Source organism: Garra rufa, chromosome 10, assembly GCF_049309525.1.
Source record: "Garra rufa chromosome 10, GarRuf1.0, whole genome shotgun sequence".
Taxonomy (NCBI): Eukaryota; Metazoa; Chordata; class Actinopteri; order Cypriniformes; family Cyprinidae; genus Garra; species Garra rufa.
Genome location: NC_133370.1, coordinates 46,483,658 through 46,509,158, shown reverse-complemented (window position 1 = coordinate 46,509,158; position 25,501 = coordinate 46,483,658). Strand labels below are relative to the sequence as shown.

The window sequence follows — 25,501 nt, the reverse complement described above, 5'->3', positions numbered from 1 at the left end:
AAAAAAAATCTAAGTAAGAAAAGCATTTTGTGCAGTGCATTGACTTCGTTAATATTATATTCTATGCTATTCGAGTCATAAATAAATTAGATAAAAGAGAAAGAACACTGTAAAAAATAAAGGCTTATCTTACATCTTATACTTAGTATATTTGTCTTGTTTCTAGTCTGAATATCTAAAAATTCTTAAATTAAGATGCATTTACTAGAAAAGAAAAAAAACGTAAGATATTTAGTCTCGTTTCCAGGGGGGAAAAACGAAATGAAGTGCATTTTGCTTAAAAGAAGTAAAAGTAAAATTATCTGCCAGTGGGGTAAGTAAAATATTCTTAAAATAAGAGTGTTTTACTTACCCCACTGGCAGATAATTTTACTTGTTTCCAGAGTGGAAAAAAAAAACTAAATTAAGTGTGTTTTGCTTAAAACAAGACTAAATATCTTATGTCATTTTGCTTATCTAGTAAATGCATCTTAATTTAAGAATTTTTTGATATTTTGACTAGAAGATATGCCTTTTTTGCAGTGAAAAAAGACAAAAATATGTATTTATTTATTTTTAGAACCATTACACCAGGCTTTGCTAAGAGTTTGCAAATTGTAAACGATATTGTACGATATTGCTCAGAAAAGCAACCTGGGTTTATTGAAAATTGATCAAAGTTATTAATCTATCATGTTGGAAAATAACTTCCTACACTAATCCCCCCCCCCCCACACACACACACACACACACTGCAAAAAATGCTTTTCTTACTTTTTGTCTTGTTTCCAGCCAAAATATCTAAAATTTCTTAAATCAAGGAGGAGTGAAAATTGTCTTGTTTTCAGAGAAAAAAAAAAAAAGTCAAAATTAAGTGCGTTTTTGCTTGAAACAAGCAACACAATCTGGCAATGGGGTAAGAAAAATAATCTTGTTTTCTGTTTGAAATAAGATTTTTGCTTTGCTTTTGACTTTTTCTGAAAACATGAGAATTATTTTTTCTCGTCTAGAAAATCTTTCTTGATTTAGATATTTTGGCTGGAAACAAGACAAAAAGTAAGAAAAGCATTTTTTTGCAGTGTAAATCTACACTATAGTGTTAACATTTGGATCGAGATACAACTATTTGAAAATCTGGAATCTGAGGGTGCAAAAAAATCGAAATATTGAGAAAATCACCTTTAAAGTTGTCTTAATTACGTTCTTAGCAATGCATATTACTAATCAAAAATGCAAAAGTGTTATAAACATGCTTTCGTGCCATTTTAACTTCCTCCTTTGGGGGTTTGATCTGTTTTGTCAAACCAAAGCATCACCTAAATTTTTTTTGACACTGAGATTAATACATTGTCTAAAAGCTAAATAAATAAGCTTTCCATTGATGTACGGACAGGACAATATTTGGTCGAGATACAACTATTTGAAAATCTGGAATCTGAGGGTGCAAAAAAATCCAAATATTGAGAAAATCACCTTTAAAGTTGTCCAAATGAAGTTCTTAGCAATGCATGTTACTAATCAAAAATTAAGTTTTGATATATTTACAGTAGGAAATTTACAAAATATCTTCATGGATCATGATCTTTGGCTATTGCTACTTAAGACTGGTTTTGTGGTCCAGGATCACATATGTATTCAAAAGTATTAGTTTTCAAATTTTAAAATCATTTTGAAGCCATAACATAATATTGTGCAAGGAATTGTGCCAAAGTTAGGCTTTGTTAATTAAAACTCTAGCCCTGCAAATCATACTTTGTGTAAAAAGAAATGAAATGAGAGTTTTACTGCCTCTTTTGTTTATTTCAATTGAAAACCACAGTGTTTGTAGACTTTTGCAGAAATGTAGGTAAAGGCATGTATTTCCAATGAGCTATAAAATGTATTTCTAACTGTACTCTGTGATTTTCAGGTCCTGGGTGTTTGGTGCTTTTGCATTGCTTTGTCTTGTTTGCCTGACGTGGTCGTTCGGCCTGTTTTTCTTAAACGACTCTTCAGTAATCATGGCGTACCTCTTCACCATCTTCAACACCTTACAAGGGATGTTCATCTTCATCTTCCACTGTCTTCTGCAGAAGAAGGTAAACCCATGACATGCTGCAGGAATCAGTTTGCCAGACACCATTCCTCATTACTGACGACCGCTGAATGTGTAATGCATTTTCTGGCTGCAAAGTTTATTTGTTGTATTTAATTCAACTCAGATCTTTTGAGCTTATGCCTGATGATTTTTTGTCAGCAAGTCAGTAGAGATTTTCAAGGTTGTGTTTTTCAAAGGCTTGTTTTAGGAGGTTAAAGAGGCCCTTAAATATAGGTTACATATTTGAATACATAATTATTAAAAGATTAAAAATCAAGAATGAAACAGGCTCAAAGGTGATTTAATGTGCATAAAAGGCTGGTTGCTCATCTTGCATCTCTTGCTCCAATATAAAGTGGTTCACTGTGAAACAGTTATAGATACAAAAATGGGCCAGCTTTTGCTGTCAATAATTTATCATATTTATTTAATATGAGTTATATATTATTTATATTATACTATTAATGCATGCATTATGTGTGAGGACTGAGGAGTTAGAAGTTAGCTTTTAATTTAAATTAAATGCAGATTCACCCTTGTACAATAGAGGACACTACAAAAACTCACTTTTACAGATATTAAAATTAAGTAAGTTAAACTCTCTCACATTTCAGCAAAAACGTAAAAAATAAAATAGAGATATCCAACTAACAAAGACGGTACACTGCAAAAAATGCTTCTTACTTGCATCTAAAAATTCTTAAAAGTAAAAATTATTTTCTTGTTCAGAAAAAACAAGTCAAAATTAAGTGCGTTTTTGCTTAGAACAAGCAAAATAATCTGCCAATAGGGTGAGAAAAAAAATCTTATTTCAAACAGAAAACATGATTATTTTTTTTACCCCATTGGCTGATTATTTTGCTTGTTCTAAGCAAAAACGCACTTAATTGACTTTTTTTTTCCTGAAAACAGGACAATTTTTACTCGTCTAGAAAATCCTGAGGTGAAAGTTATAGTTAGACTGCAAAAAATGCTTTTCTTATTTAGATTTTTTGTCTTGTTTCCAGCCAAAATATCTAGAAATTCTTAAATCTTGAAAAATTGTCTTGTTTTCAGAAAAAAAAGTCAACATTACATGCCTTTTTGCTTGAAACACACAAAAAAATCTGCCAATGGGGTAAGGAAAAAAATCTTATTTCAAACAGAAAACATGATTATTTTTCTTACCCCATTGGCTGATTATTTTGCTTGTTCTAAGCAAAAACGCACTTAATTTTGACTTTTTGTTTCTGAAAACAGGACAATTTTTACTCGTCTAGAAAATCCTGAGGTGAAAGTTATAGTTACACTACAAAAAATGTTTTTCTTACTTAGATTTTTTGTCTTGTTTCCAGCCAAAATATCAAAAAATTCTTAAATCAGGAAGGATTTTCTAACGAGTAAAATTGTCTTGTTTTCAGAAAAAAAAGTCAATATTACATGCCTTGTAAAAAAAAAAACAAGTCAAAATTAAGTGAGTTTTTGCTTGAAACACACAAAATAATCTGCCAATGGCGTAAAAAAAAAAATCTAATTTCAAACAGAAAACATGATTATTTTTCTTACCCCATTGGCAGATTATTTTGCTTGTTCTAAGCAAAAACACACTTAATTTTAACTTGATTTTTCTAAAAACAAGAAAATTATTTTTACTCATCTAGAAAATCTTTCTTGGTTTAAGAATTCTTAGATATTTTGGCTGGAAACAAGACAAAAACATCTAAGTAAGAAAGAACTATTTTTTGCATCGTAATAGTTAGTAAATGGTCCTTAAAATAAAGTTTGGCCATAAAGGCATTTGTTATTTGCTTAAATGTTATTATTAAATGGCAACAGCAAAGATGCAAATAAATGAAGTTAGATTAAGTTGCATTTAATTAACGTAATTAAAGTGTTATTAAAACTTTTACTTAATTATAGCAGGTGTTCATGAAGTTCTGTGTTCATACGTCTGGGTTTTTAATCATTTCAAGCAACACTGAATCTTCTTCTAGTGCTAGTGAGATAAGTGAAGAACATCTGCTGCAGAAATCAGCATCTGTCTGTATTTAAGCAGCATGTGGTGTATATTTACTTTAAGTGTACTCTAAATGAATCGTTTAACCAACTCTCACACACTTTTTAAAATGTTTTTTTTTAGTTCAACTCAAGGTAAGTGTAAATATAGTCTGTCCGCCAGGCTTGGGGAAAGTTACTTTTAAAAGTAATGCATTACAATATTGAGTTACTCCTTTAAAAAGTAACTAATTGTGTTTATAGAAAGTAATGTGTTACATTACTTTTGCGTTACTTTTTAAATCTGCTTGTTGGTTTTTTAATATAAAAAGTTGTATTTTTGGCAAATGTAAAAACCTTTTTACAGCAAAAGCCTCAGGCTTAGAGAAAAGTAAATTGACGTCTATACAGTAGAAAATGTCAACTCTTCAGCAATGAAAAAAAGGAAAACAAATGTTAGATTATCTTGAGTAATTTTTGCTTATTAGTATGGATGAATTGGATCATCGAAGGTCGGCAGCAAAGACATCGGTTAATAAAATGGGATGAAATACATAAAGGATATTTGTATTATTTAACATTTAATTATTGCAGGTTTGTGTTGAATTTAACAGTTTTTATTCATTTTGACGAACACTATCTGTTTTTTAGTGAGTGAGATGAATTAATGCATGTTCACATTTATTCTAGAACTTAAATAACATCTTACTCACAATTTCTCTCAACATGGGGACAGGAGAGCTTTTAATCAATAAATGGGGGGAAAAGTAACTCGGATATTTTCTTGTCAGTTAAAAAGTAATGCGTTAATTTACTAGTTACTTGCAAAAAGTAATATTATTAGGTAACTTGCGTTACTTGTAATGCGTTACCCCCAACACCGCTGTCCACAGAAGAATAAAAAATGATTGTCGCACAGGGCAAAAGTATGAATTTTTGAAGAATATTTAATGCAAACACCTCACTATTAAACGGGTATAGCTTTAGTTCAAAGTTTTACTGGAGTAATTTTTGGGTTTGTCCTCAGATACAAGTCTTTAATGCCTTTTCTGTGTGTTACACTGCAACAAATGTTTTTCTTACTTAGATTTTTTTCTCTTGTTTCCAGCCAAAATATCTAAACATTCTTGAAACAGGAAGGATTTTCTAGCCAAGTAAAAATTATTGTCTTGTTTTTAGTAAAAACAAGTCAAAATTAAGTGAGATTTTGCTTAAAACAAGTAAAATAATCTGCCAATGGGGTAAGAAAAAAAATCTAGTTGTCTGCTTGAAATAAGATTTTTTTCTTACCCCATTGGCAGATTATTTTGCCTGTTTTAAGCAAAAACTCACTTAATTTTGACTTGTTTTTACTTACTTTTTGACTTGTTTTAAATATTTTGGCTGGAAACAAGAGAAAAAATCCAAGTAAGAAAAGCATTTTTTTGCAGTGTAGTGTCACAAAAGCAATATAATTTACTGAAAAGACTTTTAATGGCTAATCGATTCAGTGCCTTATTACACTGCAAAAAATGCTTTTCTTACTTAGATTTTTTTGTCTTGTTTCCAGCCAAAATATCTAAAAAATCTTGAATCAGGAAGGATTTTCTAGGCAAGTAAAAATGATCTTGTTTTTAGTAAAAAGAAGTCAAAATTAAGTGAGTTTTTGCTTAAAACAAGCAAAATAATCTGCCAATGGGGTAAGAAAAAAAATCTTATTTCAAGCAGACAACTAGATTATTTTGTTTTACCCCATTGGCAGATTATTTTGCTTGTTTTAAGCAAAAACTCACCTAATTTTGACTTCTTTTTACTAAAAACAAGATAATTTTTACTCGTCTAGAAAATCCTTCCTGATTCAAGAATTTTTAGATATTTTGGCTGGAAACAAGACAAAAAATCTAAGTAAGAAAAGCATTTTTTGCAGTGTTGAAAACATACAAATTGTCCTCAATTGCTATAAACAGTGCAATGTTTTTTAGCTTGCCATCTTTTTTTGGTTGTTAACGGAGCTGCTGTTGGATTCTGTCTTCAGGTGCGTAAAGAGTTCGGCAAGTGTTTCCGTCAGTCTCAATGCTGCACTGGTCTTCCCTCTGAAGGACCTCACAGCGTGAACAAATCCTCAGCCTCCAGGTCCACCGCTCGATATTCGTCTGCTACACAGGTACATCTGAATGAAACTCTTTATTCACACGCCTTTTGTTCTTCTTTATTGATATAGTCTCTCTTTTGTCTGCAGTGGTGGTTGTAAACAAGGTTTGCGCTCCGCTGTCGCTGTCTAGTCACGATTGATTGTATTTCCTTAAACAGACAAGTTAAAGAATCAATCACTGAGCTGTTTAGAAAGCTCTGAAGATCTGCCTGTTCATTTTGAGGCAGAAACGAACAGCTCAGCGAGTTGTTAAATGAAGACTTGTCCTGAACAGATCATTAAATCAGTGACTTGTTGACATGAGAACAGATGCAGTGATCAGTCCAATTCACATTCGATTCGGTGGAAAAAAAACTGCCTCGTTCATCAATCAGAAATCAATTATGTGTCTTGAAGTGGGTGTCTATTTATTCACTTCGAAATAATGGAAAAACATTTTCTGAAATGGTTTAATACTCTCATTTCAGTATGAAAATGAAGCCCAGACATATGTAATGAACAAATCAATTTATCATCGAAGGCCACATTGGTAAATAAAGTGAGTTAAAATGCATAAAGTGTATTTTATATTTAATATATTTCAATACATAAGCAGAGGCTCATCCACTTAGAAAAGTAGTGAAAATGATTTATACAACTTTTCATATTCACTTACGGTTAGTTTTATTTGTGTGGTGCTTTTTACAATGCATACATTTGAGGTCAAAAGTTTACATTGCACTTTCAGAATCTGCAAAATGTTAATTATTTTATCAAAATGCATGTTATTGTTTATTTAGTACTGACCTGAATAAGATATTTCACATGAAAAGATGTTTACAGTCTATAAGAGAAAATAATAGTTGAATTTATAAAAATGATTCTTGATTCTTAATACTGTGTGATTTAGTGGTAGTTGTTCATGAGTCCCTTGTTTGTCCTGAACAGTTAAACTGCCCGCTGTCCAACAAATTCTTGGTTTTCCAGCATTTTGTGTATTTGAACCCTTTCCAACAATGACTGTATGGTTTTGAGATCCATATTTTCACACTGGGGACAACTGAGGGACTCATATGCAGCTATTACAGAAGGTTCAAACACTCACTGATGCTCCAGAAGGAAAAAACATGCATTAAGAGCCAGGGGGTGAAAACTTTTGAACAGAATGGAGATGTGTAAATGTTTCTTATTTTGCCTAAATATCATTTTTTTTTTCATTTAGCACTGCCTTTCAGAGGCTACAGAAGATAGTTACATGTTTCCCAAAAGACAAAATAAGTTAAATGTACTCTGATCTTCAAATTCCAAAAGTTTTATCTTAATGCATGTTTTTTCCTTCTGAAGCATCAGTGAGTGTTTGAACCTTCTGTAATAGTTGCATATGAGTCCCTCAGTTGTTCTCAGTGTCAAAAGATGGATCTCAAAATCATACAGTCATTGTTGGAAAGGGTTCAAATACACATCAATGCTGGAAAACTGTTCAGGACAAACGAGGAGCTCATGAACAACTATCAATAAACGTAAAAAACCCAGCTGTGGATCATTCGGGTAACAACACAGTATTACGACTCAAGCGGATGTTAACTTTTGAATGGGGGTAACTATTATTTTCTCTATATGTAACATCTTTCATGTGAAATATGGTATTCAGGTCAGTACTAAATAAAAAATAACATGCATTTTGTATGATCCCTCTTATTTTGGTAAAATAATTAACGTTTTGCAAATTCTGTAAACTTTATGGTACTCAAACTGAAGGATTCAGCACAATTTTCTGTTGTAGTCAGCAATATACCACAAATAACTGTTGACAGAGCTTAACCATGTACTAGAACCACATTTCTTTAATAGTAATAGTATAATTTAATAAGTACTGAAGAATAAGCAATAAGTAAGTTGTTTTTGCTTGTCATGAATTGAGGTTTTTGTGACTCTACAGCGGATGTATTCTTCTCTTTTATTCCACATGTGGTGTTAACAGTCCCGATATACACTGAGACTACAGAGCTGTTTGCGTGTGCTGCATGAATATTAGCCAGATTAATCAGTGATCGTGTCTTTGTGTCGCCGCAGAGCCGCATCAGGAGGATGTGGAACGACACTGTGAGGAAACAGTCAGAGTCGTCCTTCATCTCCGGAGATATCAACAGCACTTCCACTCTGAACCAAGGTAACGATGAAACGCTGGGCTCTCAGACACGCTACTATGGGTTTAGAGAGACTGTAGGTTTTTTTACGCTTCTTCCAAAGTTTGGAAAGTTATAATTATTTTAGTTCCTTCTGTCTTCATCAGGCCTTTTAAATGAGGGTAAATGGTAACTAGGTTTTGCCTTGGGATGCATTCATTAATCTGTTTTATTTATTTATTAGTTGTTTGCTGAATACAGCCTGTGGTCACAAAGTTGATTGAACAAACTCAGGATTTGTTTTTACCCAGTTTGAGTTAAATGTAAACTTTCTGTTATAGGTTTTAATCCTATAAGTTTTGCGGTTAGTTTAGGTTATGAGTGCATGCACAGGGAAGCTTGACATTAATTTAGCACTGAGCTATGAACAATTAAAGCACATTTACACAGTATAGGGGATTATTTAGAGCCAACACCACTGCTGAAGTGAGAAAATTAGCTGAATGTAACATGAAAATAGCTCATAGTATGAATGCATATAAAATTATTTAATATAATTTCAAAGCAAGAACACACATTCTTAAAAAATAACTTAAAATGTAAATGCTTTTTGTATGATCTCTCTTTATTTTGTTAAAATTATTCACATTTTCACAGATTCTGCAAGGGGTTCCTAAACTTCTGCATAAAACTGTATATACAGCACCGCAAAAGAGTATTTTTTTTAGGTTTTCTCCATCAGACTCTACATGCAGGTTCAAATGGTTATATAGAAACACAAAAAAAGTAATAGAACATTTGGTTCAAAATGCATAATTGCAAAGTCTTAAAAACTATTTGTGTTCATTTAAAATGTATATGCTTTTTTAAATGCGTTTTTAATTTTAAAATTAAAATATGAATTCAATTACTGTTATTTACAGACTTGGCAGCAGATAAAAACAGGTGCAATACATTGAAAATGAACAATGCTTGCAATTAACTACCAATTTGTTTTTATAAAAGTGAACACTTGTATGCATTAAGATGTGTTTTGCTCTTTCTTTCTAGCAAGACGATAAGTAATGAAGTATTTAGTGTACCAGTGTCTCTTTTTTATTTTAATTTAGTGATATGCTGTTTGTTCATGGCATCTCATCCTGCTGTGTGATCCGTGATTCAGTGCATTAATCAATCTTACTAGCCATGTTATTGATCTGTAATATGTGACCCTGGACCACAAAACCAGTCTAAAGTCGCTGGGGTATATTTGCAGCAATAGCCAAAAATACATTGCATGGGTCAAAATTTTTGATTTTTCTTTTATGCCACAAATCATTAAGAAATTAAGTAAAGTTCATGTTCCATGAAGATTTTTTGTAAAATTCCTTCTGTAAACATATTAAAATGTAATTTTTGATTTGTAATATGCATTGTTAAGAACCTAATTTGGACAACTTTAAAGGTGATTTTCTCAGTCTTTTTGATTTTTTTGCATCCTCAGATTTCTGATTTCAAATAGATGTATCTCAGCCAAATATTGTCCTATCCTAACAAACCATACATCAATAGAAAGCTTATTTATTGAGCTTTCATATGATGTATAAATCTCAGTTTTGTCAAATTTAACCTTATGACTGGTTTTGTGGTCCAGGGTCACATATACAGTTTTATGCAAAAGTTTGGGAACCCCTTGCAAAAATGTGAATAATTTTAACAAAATCAGACAGATCATACAAAATGCATGTTATTTTTTAAGATATTTTACATAAGATGTTTGCATATGACAAAAAAATAGCTGAATTGGGGAATTCAAATCACCCAATGCAAAAGTTTGGGAACCCTTGGTTCTTAAATACTGTGTGTGTTTACCTGGATGATCCACCACTGTTTTTTGTTTTGTGATGGTTGTTCATGAGTCCCTTGTTTGTTCTGAAAAGTTAAACTGAGTGCTGTTCTTCTGAAAAATCCAGGTCCTGCAGATTCTTTAGTTTTCCAGCATCTTTTGCATATTTGAACCCTTTCCAGCAGTGACTGTATGATTTTGAGATCCATCTTTTCACACTGAGGACAACTGAGGGACTGAAAAACTATTAAAAAAGGTTCAAATGTTCACTTATGCTCCAGAAGGAAACATGATGCATTAAATTTGAAGATTAAGGTAAATAGTACTTAATTTGTCTTACGGGAAACATGCAAAATATATATATTTCAATAAAATAAGAAAAAATTGGACATCTTCATCCTGTTCAAAAGTTTTCACCCCTGGCTCTTAATGCATGTGTTTCTTTCTGGAGCATCAGTGAATGTTTGAACCTTTTTTAATAGTTGTGTTTGAGTCCCTTAATTGTCCTCATTGTAAAAAGATGCATTTCAAAATCACACAGTCACTGCTGGAAGGGGTTCAGATATGCTGGAAAACTGAAAAATCTGCAGGATCTGGAGGATTTTTCTGAAGAGCAGTGCTCATGAACAACCATCACAAAACAAAAATGCAATGGTAGATCATCCAGGAAACCACACACAGTATTAAGAACCGAAGGTTCCCAAACTTTCGCATTGGGTGATTTGAATAATTTCAGCTTTTTTTTTTTTTTTGTCTTGTGGACTATATGCAAACATCTTTTATGTAAAATATCTTATTCAGGACAGAAAAAAATATGCATTTTATACAATCTCTTATTTTGTTAAAATTATTCACATTGTTACAAATTCTGCAAGGGGTTCCCAAACTTTTGCATAAAACTGTATAAAGAGTATATTTTAGGTTTTCTCCATCAGACTCTACATGCAGGTTCAAATGGTTATATACAAACACAAACCAGTAATAGAACATTTGGTTCAAAATGCATAATTGGATATTTTATTATTTCTTTGATTGCATTTTCTTTTTATTTTTCTTCTGCCTATTAGAGGGCTGAGATGAGCTGTTTGGTCTGTTCTGTTTAGATCTGCATGCAAATAGTCTCTTCGTCTTTTTTCATTAGGACTCCACATAAAGTCATTCATTTTCTTTCTTCTTTTTTATTTTGCACAGTTTAAAATGTTATACAAAAAAACAGAGAATACAGTTTATATACAGTCCAGGAAGAGGCCAAAAACCTGTTAGAGCTTATTTAAAGGCTTTATTCAATATAACTACATTCAAAAAGTAAATAAGCAATGAATGTATGTATTCAATGTATCAGCATGCATATGTTCATACACGTGAAAATGCATGCATATGTGCATTAATCTGTGAAAAGTGCATTGGTCTGTGTATATATAAATGCCACGAAAACATTGATTTTTGACCTAAACAATCAATATGAAACAAGCCTTCGTTCTGGGTTGGAGAGTGACCAGGATGCATTTTAAAAATGATTAATTATTTAGGCTTTGCAAAAGTGTTGCTGGTGATAGTTTGATGCTCAGCTCAAACCGTTAGACTAGAGTTTGAGTCACATTAACATAACATAATGCAGTACTAGTTTGGATTATCCAGTGTTAAAACTGAGTAGGAAAGTTCACGTCATAGTTTTCAGATCCAGTCCAAATGAGCTGTAATCAGCCTTTGGGACAGATGCATGCTGTAAGTATCTCAAAGTGAAAAATCATATCAGTTCTACTGAGATAAGACACATTTTTGTTCACTGGCGTCCAAATAAAACATTTGCTTGGTGGGCCGTTTTGTTCACATGTCTGAAAGACGTGATCAGTCATGATTTTGTTGTTCTAACCCACTCAGAGCAGCATTTCGCACGCATAGCAATGCCATCTGAGTGGTTGTTTCAGCTGACCTTAGCAATCGCATTGCAACCAGCGTAATCCTGTAATTCTTCTGTTCTGTTTTCTTTGGTCACACTCATTCTCCTTTCTTTATTTATTCAACAGGAATGACCGGCAACTATCTGCTAACTAACCCTCTCCTCAGGCCTCACGACACTAACAACCGCTATAACAACCTTCTAGCCGAAACCATCGTCTGCAACACACCTTCTCCTCCAGCTTTCCACTCTCCAGGTGCTTTATGGGGCGGCTCTTTTTCTGTCGTTTGGGAATGTGGGGTGGAAAAATCAAGGCTTTTTCAATGCAATTAACACAAGATTGTAGTTCACAGAGAATCTGTGGTCAAAGCACTGCAGACACTCTCCTTTACAAAACACTTGTTTTTCACTTTTTTATCATTACCTCCAATTTATTACATAACCCTTTGAAGTTTTTTTTAGAACAATCCAAAAAGGCAGCACAAACTTTTGTTTTTAAAAGTTCAGTCTTTCTTTCTTTCTTTCTTTCTTTCTTTCTTTCTTTCTTTCTTTCTTTCTTTTTTCTGTCTTTTTCTGTCTTTCTTTGTCTTTTTTCTCTTTCTCTTTCGTTCTTTCTTTCTGTCTTTTTTCATCTTTCTTTGTCTTTCTGTCTTTTCTGTCTTTCTCTTTCTTTGTCTTTTTTTGTATTTCTGTCTTTTTTCTCTTTCTTACTTTCTGTCTGTCTTTTTTCTCTTTCTTTCTTGCTTTCTTTCTTTCTTTCTTTCTTTTTTCTGTCTTTCTTTGTCTTTTTTCTTTCTTTCTATCTTTCTTTTATTCTTTCATTGTTTCCTTTTGTCTTTCTTTTTTCTGTCTTTCTTTCTGTCTTTTTTTCTCTTTCTGTCTTTAGTTCTTTCTTTCTGTCTTTTTTCATCTTTCTTTGTCTTTCTGTCTTTTCTGTCTTTCTCTTTCTTTGTCTTTTTTGTATTTCTGTCTTTTTTCATCTTTCTTTGTCTTTCTGTCTTTTCTGTCTTTCTCTTTCTTTGTCTTTTTTGTATTTGTCTTTTTTCTCTTACTTTCTGTCTGTCTTTTTTCTGTCTTTTTTCTTTCTTTCTTTCTTTTTCTTTTTTCTGTCTTTTTCTGTCTGTCTTTTTTTCTTTCTTTCATTGTTTCCTTTTGTCTTTATTTTTTCTGTCTTTCTTTCTGTCTTTTTTCTCTTTCTGTCTTTCGTTCTTTCTTTCTGTCTTTTTTCATCTTTCTTTGTCTTTCTGTCTTTCTCTCTCTTTGTCTTTTTTGTATTTCTGTCTTTTTCTCTTTCTTACTTTCTGTCTGTCTTTTTTTGTCTTTTTTCTTTCTTTCTTTCTTTCTTTCTTTCTTTCTTTCTTTCTTTTTTCTGTATTTTTCTTTCTTTGTCTTTTTTCTTTCTGTCTGTCTTTCTTTTATTCTTTCATTGTTTCCTTGTCTTTCTTTTTTCTGTTTTTCTTTCTTTGTCTTTCTTTTTCGTCTTTCTTTCTGTCTTTTTTCTCTTTCTGTCTTTCATTCTTTCTTTCTGTCTTTTTCCATCACTTTCTGTTTTTTTCTGTCTTTGTCTTTTTTCATCTTTCTTTGTCTTTCTGTCTTTTTCTTTGTCTTTTTTGTATTTCTGTCTTTTTTCTCTTTCTTACTTTCTGTCTGTCTTTTTTCTGTCTTTCTTTCTTTCTCTTTCTTTCTGTCTTTCTTTTTTCTGTCTTTCGTTCTTTGTCTTTCTTTTTTCTTTCCTTCTTTTTGTCTTTCTGTCTTTTATTCTTTCTTTTTTCTGTCTGTCTTTCTTTCTTTCTTTTCATCTTTGTCTTTATTCCTTTGTTTTTCTTTCTTTTTGTCTTTATTTGTCTTTGTCTTTTTTTCTGTCCTACTTTCTGACTTTTTTCTGTATTTCTTTGTATTTCTTTGTCTTTCTGTCTTTCCTTGCCTTTCATTCTGCCTTTTTTCTTTCTTTGTTTCTTTTCGTCTTTCTTTCTGTCTTTCTTTCTTTGTCATTCTTTCTTTGTCTTTCTTTTTTCCGTCTTTCTTTCTTTCTTTCTTTCTTTCTTTCTTTCTTTCTTTCTTTTTGTCTTTCTGTCTTTTGTCTTTATTTCTTTTGGTGTTTCGTTCTTTCTGTCTTTCTTTTCTTCTTTCTGTCTTTCGTTCTGTCTTTCTCTTTCTTTCTTTCTTTCTTTCTTTCTTTCTTTCTTTCTTTCTGTCTTTCTTTCTGTCTTTATTTTTTGTCTTTCTTTTTTTCTTTTTCATTCTTTCTTTTCGTCTTTCTTTGTCTTTCTTTCTTTCTTTCTTTCTTTCTTTCTTTCTTTCTTTCTTTCTTTCTTTCTTTCTTTCTTTGTCTTTCATTCTTTCTTTCTTTCTTTTTTGAGAGGGCATACGATGCATAACCCTAATCTCAATATAATATATACATATTTTAATAAACCACCCAAAATTTAAGGTGAACTGCCAAAGATCACCATGCATTTTAATTATATGGAAAAAAGCATACACTAAAAAAGAATGGTGTAGAAGCAATTTTCACTCAGAAATTGAAAAGGCAACACATTGAATGTGTAATTTTGAAGTACAAAGACTGAGATAATGTACTCCAATAATCTTTGCTTTATGTACAACAAGGAAACAAGCCACCTTACCAAATCACCCATTATAAAACTTTTCACTTTAATATTTTATATTGCCTTTGTTTTCTTAATTTGAGTAAAATGGTCAGTGTTTGCCATTTTAAACTGTATTATTAAAAATAGTAATTATAATTTAGTCAACGTTTAACTTCAAGTATAAAACAAGTGCATGGTAATCTAATTTCAATAGAATAGGGAGACTCAAATGTAATCAATTATACAAATATTGGAGATATGTATGCATTTATTCATTCATTTAATAAAATCAGGCATTCTGTACTTCAGCAGTTTGAAGTACATCATACGTTGAAGTACTTAAATTCTTGTGATTTATTGAAATACATTTAATAATCACTGTATTGATAACTGTCAGTCTCTCAAACAGCATAGAAATGCATAAGAGCATTTAAGTGCTCTTTATAGACATACGGATAAATGTTTTTAGTATAATAGAATATAGGTGTTTTATTTAAATATTTGATCTGTAATGGTCTTCATAGTCGTGTCTCAGGGCCGAGTGCAGCATGACGCTCTGCATGACGAGCGAACAAAAGAAACACTTCTAATTGCGTCTGAACAGCTCGCTCACACTGAGACCTTCAGTCTTTACGTTCTACCTAGACAAACACCAGCAGCAGAAGCATTTGCCACGCTGAGCAATCAAAGATCTGGCCTGGCTTTCCTCCCAGAATTCCTGCTTTCCAGCTAGTCCAACAGCATTCAGTCTGCATCTGTCTCCAGACAGCACCTGACTGGATTAAACCCATCGCCAGCGCATAAACAAATGCAAATAATCTTGGCTGGGAAGATGTTTTATGGCTGTTTGCTTTATTTTCGTCCTTCATTTCTCCCCTCGGTCCCTCTCTCCTCGCCTTCAACTCTTTGATGCCTGTTTCACAGCAGAACACAGAAATGTTTTCCACATCCCTTATGTTTATTTCAAATTACATCAATTTAAATTCATCCTATGCTCTGCATGAAACAGCAGTTTCATGAAGAAATGTTTGATTTTTTTTGTTCCCACTTTCAGTTCTATCAATTTATTTATATCAGTCGAGAAATACTGCTGTTTCATACTGCTTTGTAAATGATATGACTTGAGATGTTTATGCATTCATATACTGTAGGCTTAAGCAGAAATTGTTTAGGTAACACTTTGATGTTCCACTACTGACTATAAGTAACTTTGCAACCTAACTTTATTCCTAACCTAACAGTCTACTAATATTCCAATGAAGGTTAGTTGACATCTAATGGCAAAGTTGCGTATAGCTAGTAGAATGACTAAATTGGACTATCAAAATAGTGTTACCGTATTTCTTTCTTTCTTTCTTTTAAAGATTGCTTGAGTGCTAAACCTGTTAATCCTGCCACATCCTGCATTCAGCCTTCTGATAGATTCGCTCACTACTAAAGTCAACTCACAAATAATTCACAAATGAATTTTAAAAGGTTTATTGCGTTACAGATTCATATTTTAATAATGCTGTTTCTATAATAGACTTTAAATGGAATTACGCAAATTATTGGTGAGCCAAAATACTAATTTTGTTTTGTTCCATCAAGTTATGACCATGTTGGGCACTGTTCAAAATTCAGTTGAGGATACATTTTAAACAATTCAATTTTTAAATTGGAATATAATTTGAATTGGGAAGATGCAAAAGTAGGAATGTGCAAGAAATTAAAATTTATTTCTATTAAGTATTTCTATGCATTGATTGGAATAAATTTAAATTAGTAAAAAATTACATTTTTAAAATTTGAATATAATTTAAGTTGGGAAGATGCAAAAGAAAGAATGTGCAAGAAATGAAAAATGTATTTCTATTAAGTTGAATTAAGTTATTAATTTGAATTTTAAAATTCAGTTTCTAAGTTTGAATATATTTTGAATTGGGAAGATGCAAAAGTAGGAATGTGCAAAAAAAAAGAAAAAAAAGAAAGAAACAGAAAACTCAATTTTTATTTACATTTATTTTCATATTTCAGTACAAATCACCCCATAAGCAATTTATTACACAATTTGATATTGATGCAATTAAATGCAAAAAAATCGTATTTGTTCATTTATATTCAAGTCATTTATTTAATGTTGTATACATCTTTTTTGTGCATTATTAGTATACAGTATCAATAAGATTTTTAATGTTTATAAAGAATTCAATTCTGCTCACCAAGCATGCATTTGTTTGACCCAAAGCACAGCAAAAGCAGTAATATTGTGAAATACTTTTACCATTTAAAATAACTGCTTTCTATTTGTATATATTTTCAAATTAAATTTATTTCTGTGATCAAAGCTACATTTTCAGCATCATTACTCCCATCTTCAATGTCACTTGATTCTTCAGAAATCATTCTGATGTTTATTTACTGTTCAAGAAACATTTATTATTATTAATATTATTATTATCAATATTTAAAACTGTTTTCTATATTTTTTCAGGATTCATTGATGAATAGAAAGATCCCAAGGAGCTTTTGTAACATTATACACGATCCCATTCAAAAGAGTTTGCAAAATTGTACTGTTTTTGTCGTACTTTGGATCAAATAAATGCATGCTTGGTGAGCAAAAACACATCTTAAAAAGGTTTTGCTGTTAAAAAACTTTTGACAGTTAGTGTACATAATGTATGTGGTTATAGTTCAAATTACTATAATGATAATCACCTTTATTAGCTGTTATTAGTTTTGAATCTAAAGGTTTAAATCAGGGAATAAATTATATCATAATTATAATAAACATAATTTATATGAGCATAATATAGTCAAAACTAATTTCCATCACAAAACTTCAAATAACAATTCAGTGCCCTGTGGTGCCTGGCCAATTTGATTCTAATTCAATCTTATGAACTGAAAAAGAGAGATTTTTTTCTAACCCTAATTTATAGGGAAAATTACATTCAGCCTTTTAGCATTGCACATAAAAAAAAGTCTTGCATATTTCTTTATTCATGCTATTTATTTGTTCAAACTGTGAGTGAAATGAAAAGCGTTTGGTGGATCTTGATGGACTGAATTCAGACCTTTGAAGTTTGTAAGCTTTATGCTTGGTGATTTCTCACTTTTCTGTCTTCGCTGCAATTTTTAAAAAAAATCACTCTTTTTCTTTTGGCACATGGGCAGTTCTCAGGTCAGCTAGCCTGAGCAGACACACATGATGTGAGTGTTCGCACCCTACGCCTGCGGTCTGTGATCTGTGGACTGGCATCAGTGTGCTTCATAAACACGCTTTCATCTTTGTTGTGTTCGACGCAGACATTTTACAGCATGTTTTGTGTTTATGCTTACGCTTTTTCTGTGGGAAAAATGAATGCTGAGTGTTTTTTTGTTTTTTGTTTTTTTTGCAAGAGTTTTTTTTGGCTGGCTTGCTGTTACTGTTAAAGTGAAACATTGAATATTTAGTTTGAACAGTATCTGTTGAGTGACATGCATCTCTACTCCTTTTAATTTAATATTTAGGTTTTAATTAGGGCTGTCACACAATTAAAATGTTTTATTGAATTAGCTACACGATGTGCACATTAATTAACTGAATTAATTGCACTTTATTCGCATCATTTTGGGCTTAGAAATCATCCACAAAAGTGATTTAAAGTCATTATCGTTATAAATGAGAAACGCATTTAATAAACATGACAAATAATATAAATATCTTTAGAACAAAATATTTTATTTTTATTTTACAAGTAATGATAATTCATGGGTTTGAAAAAACATTTGAAACATGATTAAAAAAATATATTGATTCCATAAATACAAGAATTGCAAGTAGGTGGCAACAGGTCGAATCAGTCATAATGAGTGATTCATTCATTCAACCAATTCATTCAAACTGCTGATTGATTTAAGAACGAATCAAGTGACTCTCTTTCTAAATGAATCATTGAATCATTGACTCACTCAGTTTTAAACAAAATGCAGAATCATTTGGTAGCAAAGCACTGCAGAGTATTGCTCTTTGTTTAGAAATATTTTCTTTTGTGAAATTGAGCAAAACAGACAATATTGACAATATTTTGTCTGAAATATAACAATATTACGTTGTTTCTTAAATTGTTATATAAAGTCAGTATCACATTCACAATCATGCAGATATTTGGGATATTTTGCTCATTAGATATTGCTGAACAATATAATATAAATATAAGACAAAAACCCATACAGGGCATTTTTTGCCCTCATATCTTGTATTTTAGGAGCATATGTGACCCTGGACCACAAAACCAGTAATAATGGTATTTTTATTTTTTTTATTTTTAATTGAGATGTATACATCATCTGAAAAAAGAATAAATTAGCATTTGATTGATGTATGGTTTGTTAGGATAGGACTATACAACTATTTGAAAAGCTGGAATTTTAGGGTGCAAAGAAATAAAAATATTGAGAAAATCGCCTTTAAAGTTGTCCAAATGAAGTTATTAGCAATGCAAATTACTAATCACAAATTACATTTTGATATATTTACATTTTCAAATTTACAAAATATCTTCATGGAACATGATCTTTACTTAATATCATTTTTGGCATAAAAGTGATAAAAAAAAATCAATAGTTTTGATCCATACATTGTATTGTTGGCTACTGCTGCAAATAAACCTGTGCCACTAAAGACTGGCTTTATGGTCCAGGGTCACATACGATATAAATATAAGACAATAACCCATACAGGGCGTTTTTTGCCCTCATATCTTATATTTTAGGGGGATATGTGACCCTGGTCCACAAAACATAATTTGAAAGCTGAATAAATAAGCTTTCAATTGATGTATGGTTTGTTAGCATATGAGAGTATTCGTAACTATTTGAAAATAAGGAATCTGAGGGGTGCAAAAAAAATCTAAATATTGAGAAAATCACCTTTAAAGTTGTCCAAATGAAGATGTTTGCAATGCATATTACTAATCAAAAATTAAGCTGATATATTTACAGTTGGAAATGTACAAAATATCTTCACTTAATATCCTAATGATTTTTGGCATAAAACTAAATTAAAAATCAATAATGTTGATGCATACAATGTCTTATAGACTATTGCTACAAATAAACCTGGTATGGCTGGTTTTGCAGTCCAGGGTCACATATGATATAAATACAAGACAAAAACCCATACAGGGCATTTTTGCCCTCATATCTTGTATTGTAGGAGCATATAATTGTATCCTGATAGCTGTGAACCTGCATCTGCACGCAGTGAAAGATGCATACTGCCCTCCAAAGGCAAAGCGCAGTAACTACACATTTGTTCAAAATTGACTTAAGGCTTAAAATGGACTTTGTGACAACTGTTTTGTCTTGTGGCGAAGTCTCCTGGTTCAATTTTGTCCCTTCTCAGAGAAACGTTCAGAGAAGCGAGTGTCAACATGTTTACCTAGCTGTTGAAGGCATTTTTCTTAGTTTCAGTGTTCGCGTAGTTACTGTACTTTGCCTTTGGAGGGCAGTATAGATCTAGGCCAAATTAATAATTTGAACACATTATTAATTAATTGCACCAATTGAATGCGTTAAATGGACAGCCCTAGTTTTAATACATTATTTTTAGTTGTCATTTGGCATGTAATGAGTGTGATGAGAAATCCCATGTCCCTTTATAGCAACAAACACCATTTTTAGTACTGAATTTTTGATCTTTTCATTCCAGGCCAGAACTCGCTAACCCACAGCCGTGATGTCAGCACCATGGACACGCTCCCTCTTAACGACAACTTCAACAACAGTTACTCGCTGCGAGAGGACGACTACGAAGACCCTGCGTTGTGCTGCCCGCCCGGTGAAGCTGTGCGTCTGGATGACGTTGCCTTTGAGAAGATGATCATCTCCGAGCTGGTTCAGAACAATCTGAGACCTCGCCGGCCGCCGCAAAACCAACCCAGCTCAAAATGCCAATCGGCGTCCGACGGCAGCCACCGGGATCCGCAGGAAGCCTTCGACGGGGGTGTCGGGAATGGAAACCGGAGTGAAGATGATGACGTAGTTGCCGACACCTCCGCTTTGCCTCCGTCCTCCAGCCATCCAGCGCTGGAGCTGCTGCTTCTTCACCCGAACGACCGGGAAGCCCTCGAGGCTCCGCTTTTGCCCCAACGAACTCATTCACTCCATTACAATGCTCAAAAGGCGTCCCAACAGGCCGTCAGGCTCCAGAAGGACAGTAAAAAGGCGGAAGATGATGAGGAGAGCGCGCCCTCGCCGAATAACAGGGACTCGTTGTACACAAGCATGCCCAATCTTAGAGACTCCCAGTCCTCCGATTCCCCCGACCTCGTCAGCGGACAAGACGACGGTTCTCCTTGCTCATCCGCCCAAAGTGAAACGGAGGAACAGTGCTACAAGAGCTTGCCCGATCTGGGAGACGGGACTCAGCCGCTTTCCTACTATCAGATTAGTCGCCGAGGCACTAGCGAGGGCTGTATTGGCCCTGGGCTTCCCGAGGGCTGCCTTCCACTAGAGGGCGAACCCCCTAGCGATGGACAGATGCAGCTGATCACCAGCCTCTGAGCCAAGAATGTTCCCTTTCCTTCGTTTTCTTCTTTTGCTTCTCCTGTCCGCAGACGACAAGAAGAGAGGGACTAGTCGACGGCACAATGAATTGTTTTTTAGTAACAGAACTGACGGTCAGGTCAAACTCTTCTATTGTAACTGCTCGAAGTGAGCAGAAAGTGTCAAGACTGGCTTCATCCACATCTGCCAAAAGCTTTGTACAGTATATATATATATATATATATATAAAACAAGAAAAAGAAACATGCCAATGTGTGATTTTTGTAGGACTTTGAAAACACTCCCAGCCACTTTGCAGGCGAATCTTCCCTTCTTGGAAATGCAGAAAAGACTGTGATATACAGAAAATGAAAAGAATGAATTCATATCCCAGACTCAGGCCTTATATTTTCTCTATTGCACAAATAACTGTTGTACAAATGACAACTAAAGAAAATATATTTTGCAGTACAAGGTGTTAAAGAAAGCCAGTTGAGCCCATAATCAACATATCTCCACTTGTGAATGATGTGTTCAGTTATGGATTTTATCACGGAAGTTGTATTTTGCCAACGTCGGTGTACAAAACGAGCTTCCTTATTTTTTTAGCTTGACGGAAGTTGTGTCTTGCACAAATTTGGAGCGGATTGGACTAATGTTTTACTTAAAAAATGAAACGCTTTGACTTTGTCAGGGATCAATAACATTCATGCGTGTCAACACGATGTCTTAAGAACATTTCTCAGTATTTGGCACTAAATAATTTATTATATGAAGTATGGAATGAAAAGGGTTGGAACGAAAGTGGGTGTGATGTAACACTGTTGATATTCACTTCAGTCTTTTTTAAGACCTCATTGTCGTTGCAGATGTACATTCAACTCTTGTTTGATATCGAATAAATGTGATGATTTTTTCTTGTTTGCAGATATGTCATTCTCATTCAGTGCGGCAGCAAACTAGCCATTTTGTTCAAGTATGTGAAAAAATGAAAAAATAACTTAAGATTTCTTCAAAGCTTGCTTGATGAATTATTTGCGATATTAATAAATTGTTGCTAGCTATTTGTATTAATTGTTCTTTTTTATGTTTTAGCAAAACTCATGAAACTCTATTTGTAACCCATTTTACTGCCCAAAAGAGTTTCGGTTCATTTTAATTAATTGACAGTATGTACTTACTATATGGTTAGGGTTTGATTTAAGGTTGTTGCATGTGATTATGCATAATTTTCTGTTATTTCTATAGTAAGTACATTTATCAAGGACATCGTAAAATTAAGCGTTACCCTCAAATGTGATGCATTTCAGAGCGAAACAGGATATTTATTAGGACAAAAAGCCATTTCTTAAAGCATACACTGATATTGCTTTTGTACTAAACTGCTATTTCTGTTTAGTTAGCATTGTAACAAGTCTCTAAAAGCAGTCACTTTCAAACCAAGCAACTTTCTGTTTGTCAACGTTTCTAGGTCACATGACCAATTTGAACCCTTTGCGAAATCTTTAAAAATTCCCAATTGTGCGGAATTCCTATTGAATGACAGAAAAATTTGCAGAACAATGAAAAATGTGTCCCTGGACCACAGACCCATTCATAAGGGTCAGTTTTTTTTTTAATTGAGATTTATACATAATCTGAAAGCTGATTAAATAGCCTTTGTTAGGATAGGACAATATTTGGACAATACAACTACAGTACTTGAAAATCTGGAAGCTGAGGGTGCAAAAAAAAATCTAACTATTGAGAAAATTGCCAAGTTGTCCAAATCAAGTTCTTAGCAATGCATGTTACTAATCAAAAATTAAGTTTTAACATATTTATAAGCAATGAAATATATTTAAAAGCAATAAATTATAAAAATGTATAAGCAAAGATGATATTGACAACATTTTGTCTAAAATGTAACAATATTAACTCAGTATCACATTCACAATCATGCTGATTTTTTTTTTTTTGGGGGGTTGATTTTTGCTCTTGTGATATTGCTGAACTATATCACATGTGACCATGAACCGCAAAACCAGTCATAGGGGTCAATAAGCTTTCCATGGATATCTGGTTTGTTAGTATAGGACAATATTTGGCCAAGATACAACTATTTGAAAATCTGTAATCTGAGGGTGCAAAAAATCTAAATATTGATAAAAGTTGGTTTTTAGGCTTCAATATATTTACGGTAGGAAATGTGTGTATATATATATATATATATATATATATATATATATATATATATATATATATATATTATATATGTAACCCTGTATGAACTTAATTGTTCCCATTAAGGGGCACTGTTTAAAACATAAATCCGACCCAACATATTTTACACCTACATAATTATAATTAGTGTTAACAGCAGAGCTATGCAAATAACATGGGGGGGGGGGTATTGTTATCAAAAATCAAGAATTTAGTAACAGTGTGGCCATGAAAAACAACCAAATTGGAGTCATAAAGAACTTTTTTTCTGCACTCTGCATAGGTTAACAAATGCTTTTTTTTTTTTATCCTTTCTAATCCTAAGGCCATAAAAAAATACTTAATGCAAATGTGAAATCTCAGCCAACATATTGCAAGTGCAGGTGAACATGCATTTGCATCACTGTGGCGTAAAAAAGAATAAAGGAATGAGACACTGCGTCAGTAGCTGATACTTTGGAAACTACACCCCAGACTTCCAAATGGAATCGTGCCAATTGTTTGATGGATTAGTTAAACCCTTCTTCACAGCACCTGGAAGCTAAGGGTGGAATGCCAAGAAAACGTACAGTATGACTCTCCAACGCAAGCCATTTAGGTTAGAGCTTCAACCTTGCCGTGGGGAGCTTAAAATGTCAGGAAGAACCGAAGCAGACAATATGTTTACTTGGCTGATGCAACTAAAGCCAAAAGTATATTTCATTTGTCCACATTCCTTTCCAGCTTCAGGATTTTCATCATCAGCTGACGTCCACAAAGACAGCGTTGAATAAGAGCTTAGGAAGAAAGGTCTGGCTTCCATGGTGGAGTCTACTTTAAAAGGCTTGCATGCTTGACCATGCACAAGATGGAGTGGAATGTGGAAAATTAAGTATTCCTGAGCATTAAGTCCACTTGTGCTTCCTCAAACACTTGACAAATCCTCAACAAGACTGGAGGATGCAGCCTGCATTCTTTAAGAATTAGTCCCTGATGCAAAATAAGCCTGTACCACAATGTGACCTGTGCCAGATCTAACATTTGACATGAGTGCATTTCCCTAATGATTGTAGACCAGTTTTGCACGTTTTCTTAATCAAACACACCTGATTCAGGTCATCAGCTCATTAGTTGAGACTCCAAGACCTGAAATGGGTGTATCAGACAAAGGAGACATGCAAAATGTCTAGGAACCACCCAAGAATACAACCAGAATTGACATAGGGTAAGAGTGGGGTAAGTTGAGCCACCCCCTGTCTCTTGGTGAATGTACACTGTTACTGTCATGTGATCATGTATTTTGGAATCACACATCGTTTCTGCCACACTATGAAAAGGAGAAACACATGGGAGGAGTGGAAGGCACCTATTTAAAATTTTAGCATAGCAGATGTTAATGGCTTACATCAAAGCACATTTATTCAGGTCAAAGAATAATTATGATACATATGGGTGATTTAGCAACATATAAATCCATGTAGCTAAATATTAGCCTGAATTGGTAAGCTAGCTATTTTTTTTTTCTCAAAATGCCAGCTATGGGGCAAAGTGAGCCAAATTCTGTGGGGTAAGTTGAGCCAGCGCTTTAACTTATCCCACCATAAGGCATTGAAGTTAAGTTAAATAAACTGGTATTTTAATGTGATATTACTCAGCTGGTTTAGTTTATTACATATTATTTGTAGTTTATTTGATAGGGACAGTGTACAGTACAAGTGCATCAAATCCTTCTCTGAGAACCAGAAGATGCTTTAAAATTAATAAATAAATGCTAAAATAAATAAATAAATGTAGAAATACATACATAAATGGATGAAAAAATACATACTTAATTAAATGCTGAAATACATAAATGTAGATATGCATAAATAAATGAATAAATAATTTTGTCAAAAGTGTCATTTTGATTGTGCTATTATTTATACATAAGGCATTTATACATTATTTATTTAATTCAGCATTTAATTAATTATGTATTTATTTATTTCTACTTAAGTCATTTCTCGTCCTCCATATGTAATGGCCTGTTCGACATAGTCAAAAGATTCTTGGCATGGCCTTTCTGCTAAGATGTTTATTAGTTTCAGTGACATTTATTCCTTCATTCTGTTTCAGATTTTATTTAATTCTACTCAACAAGCTCTCTGTTTAGTCTGTTTTTGGGAAGGTTAAAACTTGTTCAATATATTGTTTCAGAAATGCAAAAAAAAAAAAAAAATTAAGAT

General features: G+C 32.9%; 1 protein-coding gene across 1 annotated transcript in view; it reads left to right on the top strand.

The window, feature by feature from the left end:
- Positions 1-21,704, top strand: part of LOC141344608 (adhesion G protein-coupled receptor L2-like) — a 68,075-nt gene extending 46,371 nt beyond the window's left edge. The window contains exons 13-17 of the mRNA XM_073849480.1: positions 1,889-2,057; positions 6,045-6,173; positions 8,214-8,310; positions 12,119-12,247; positions 20,260-21,704. Of these exons, the coding sequence (XP_073705581.1) occupies positions 1,889-2,057; positions 6,045-6,173; positions 8,214-8,310; positions 12,119-12,247; positions 20,260-21,113 (1,378 nt within the window). The 3' untranslated portion in view covers positions 21,114-21,704. The remainder of the gene's footprint in view (positions 1-1,888; positions 2,058-6,044; positions 6,174-8,213; positions 8,311-12,118; positions 12,248-20,259) is intronic.
- Positions 21,705-25,501: the final 3,797 nt, after the last annotated feature.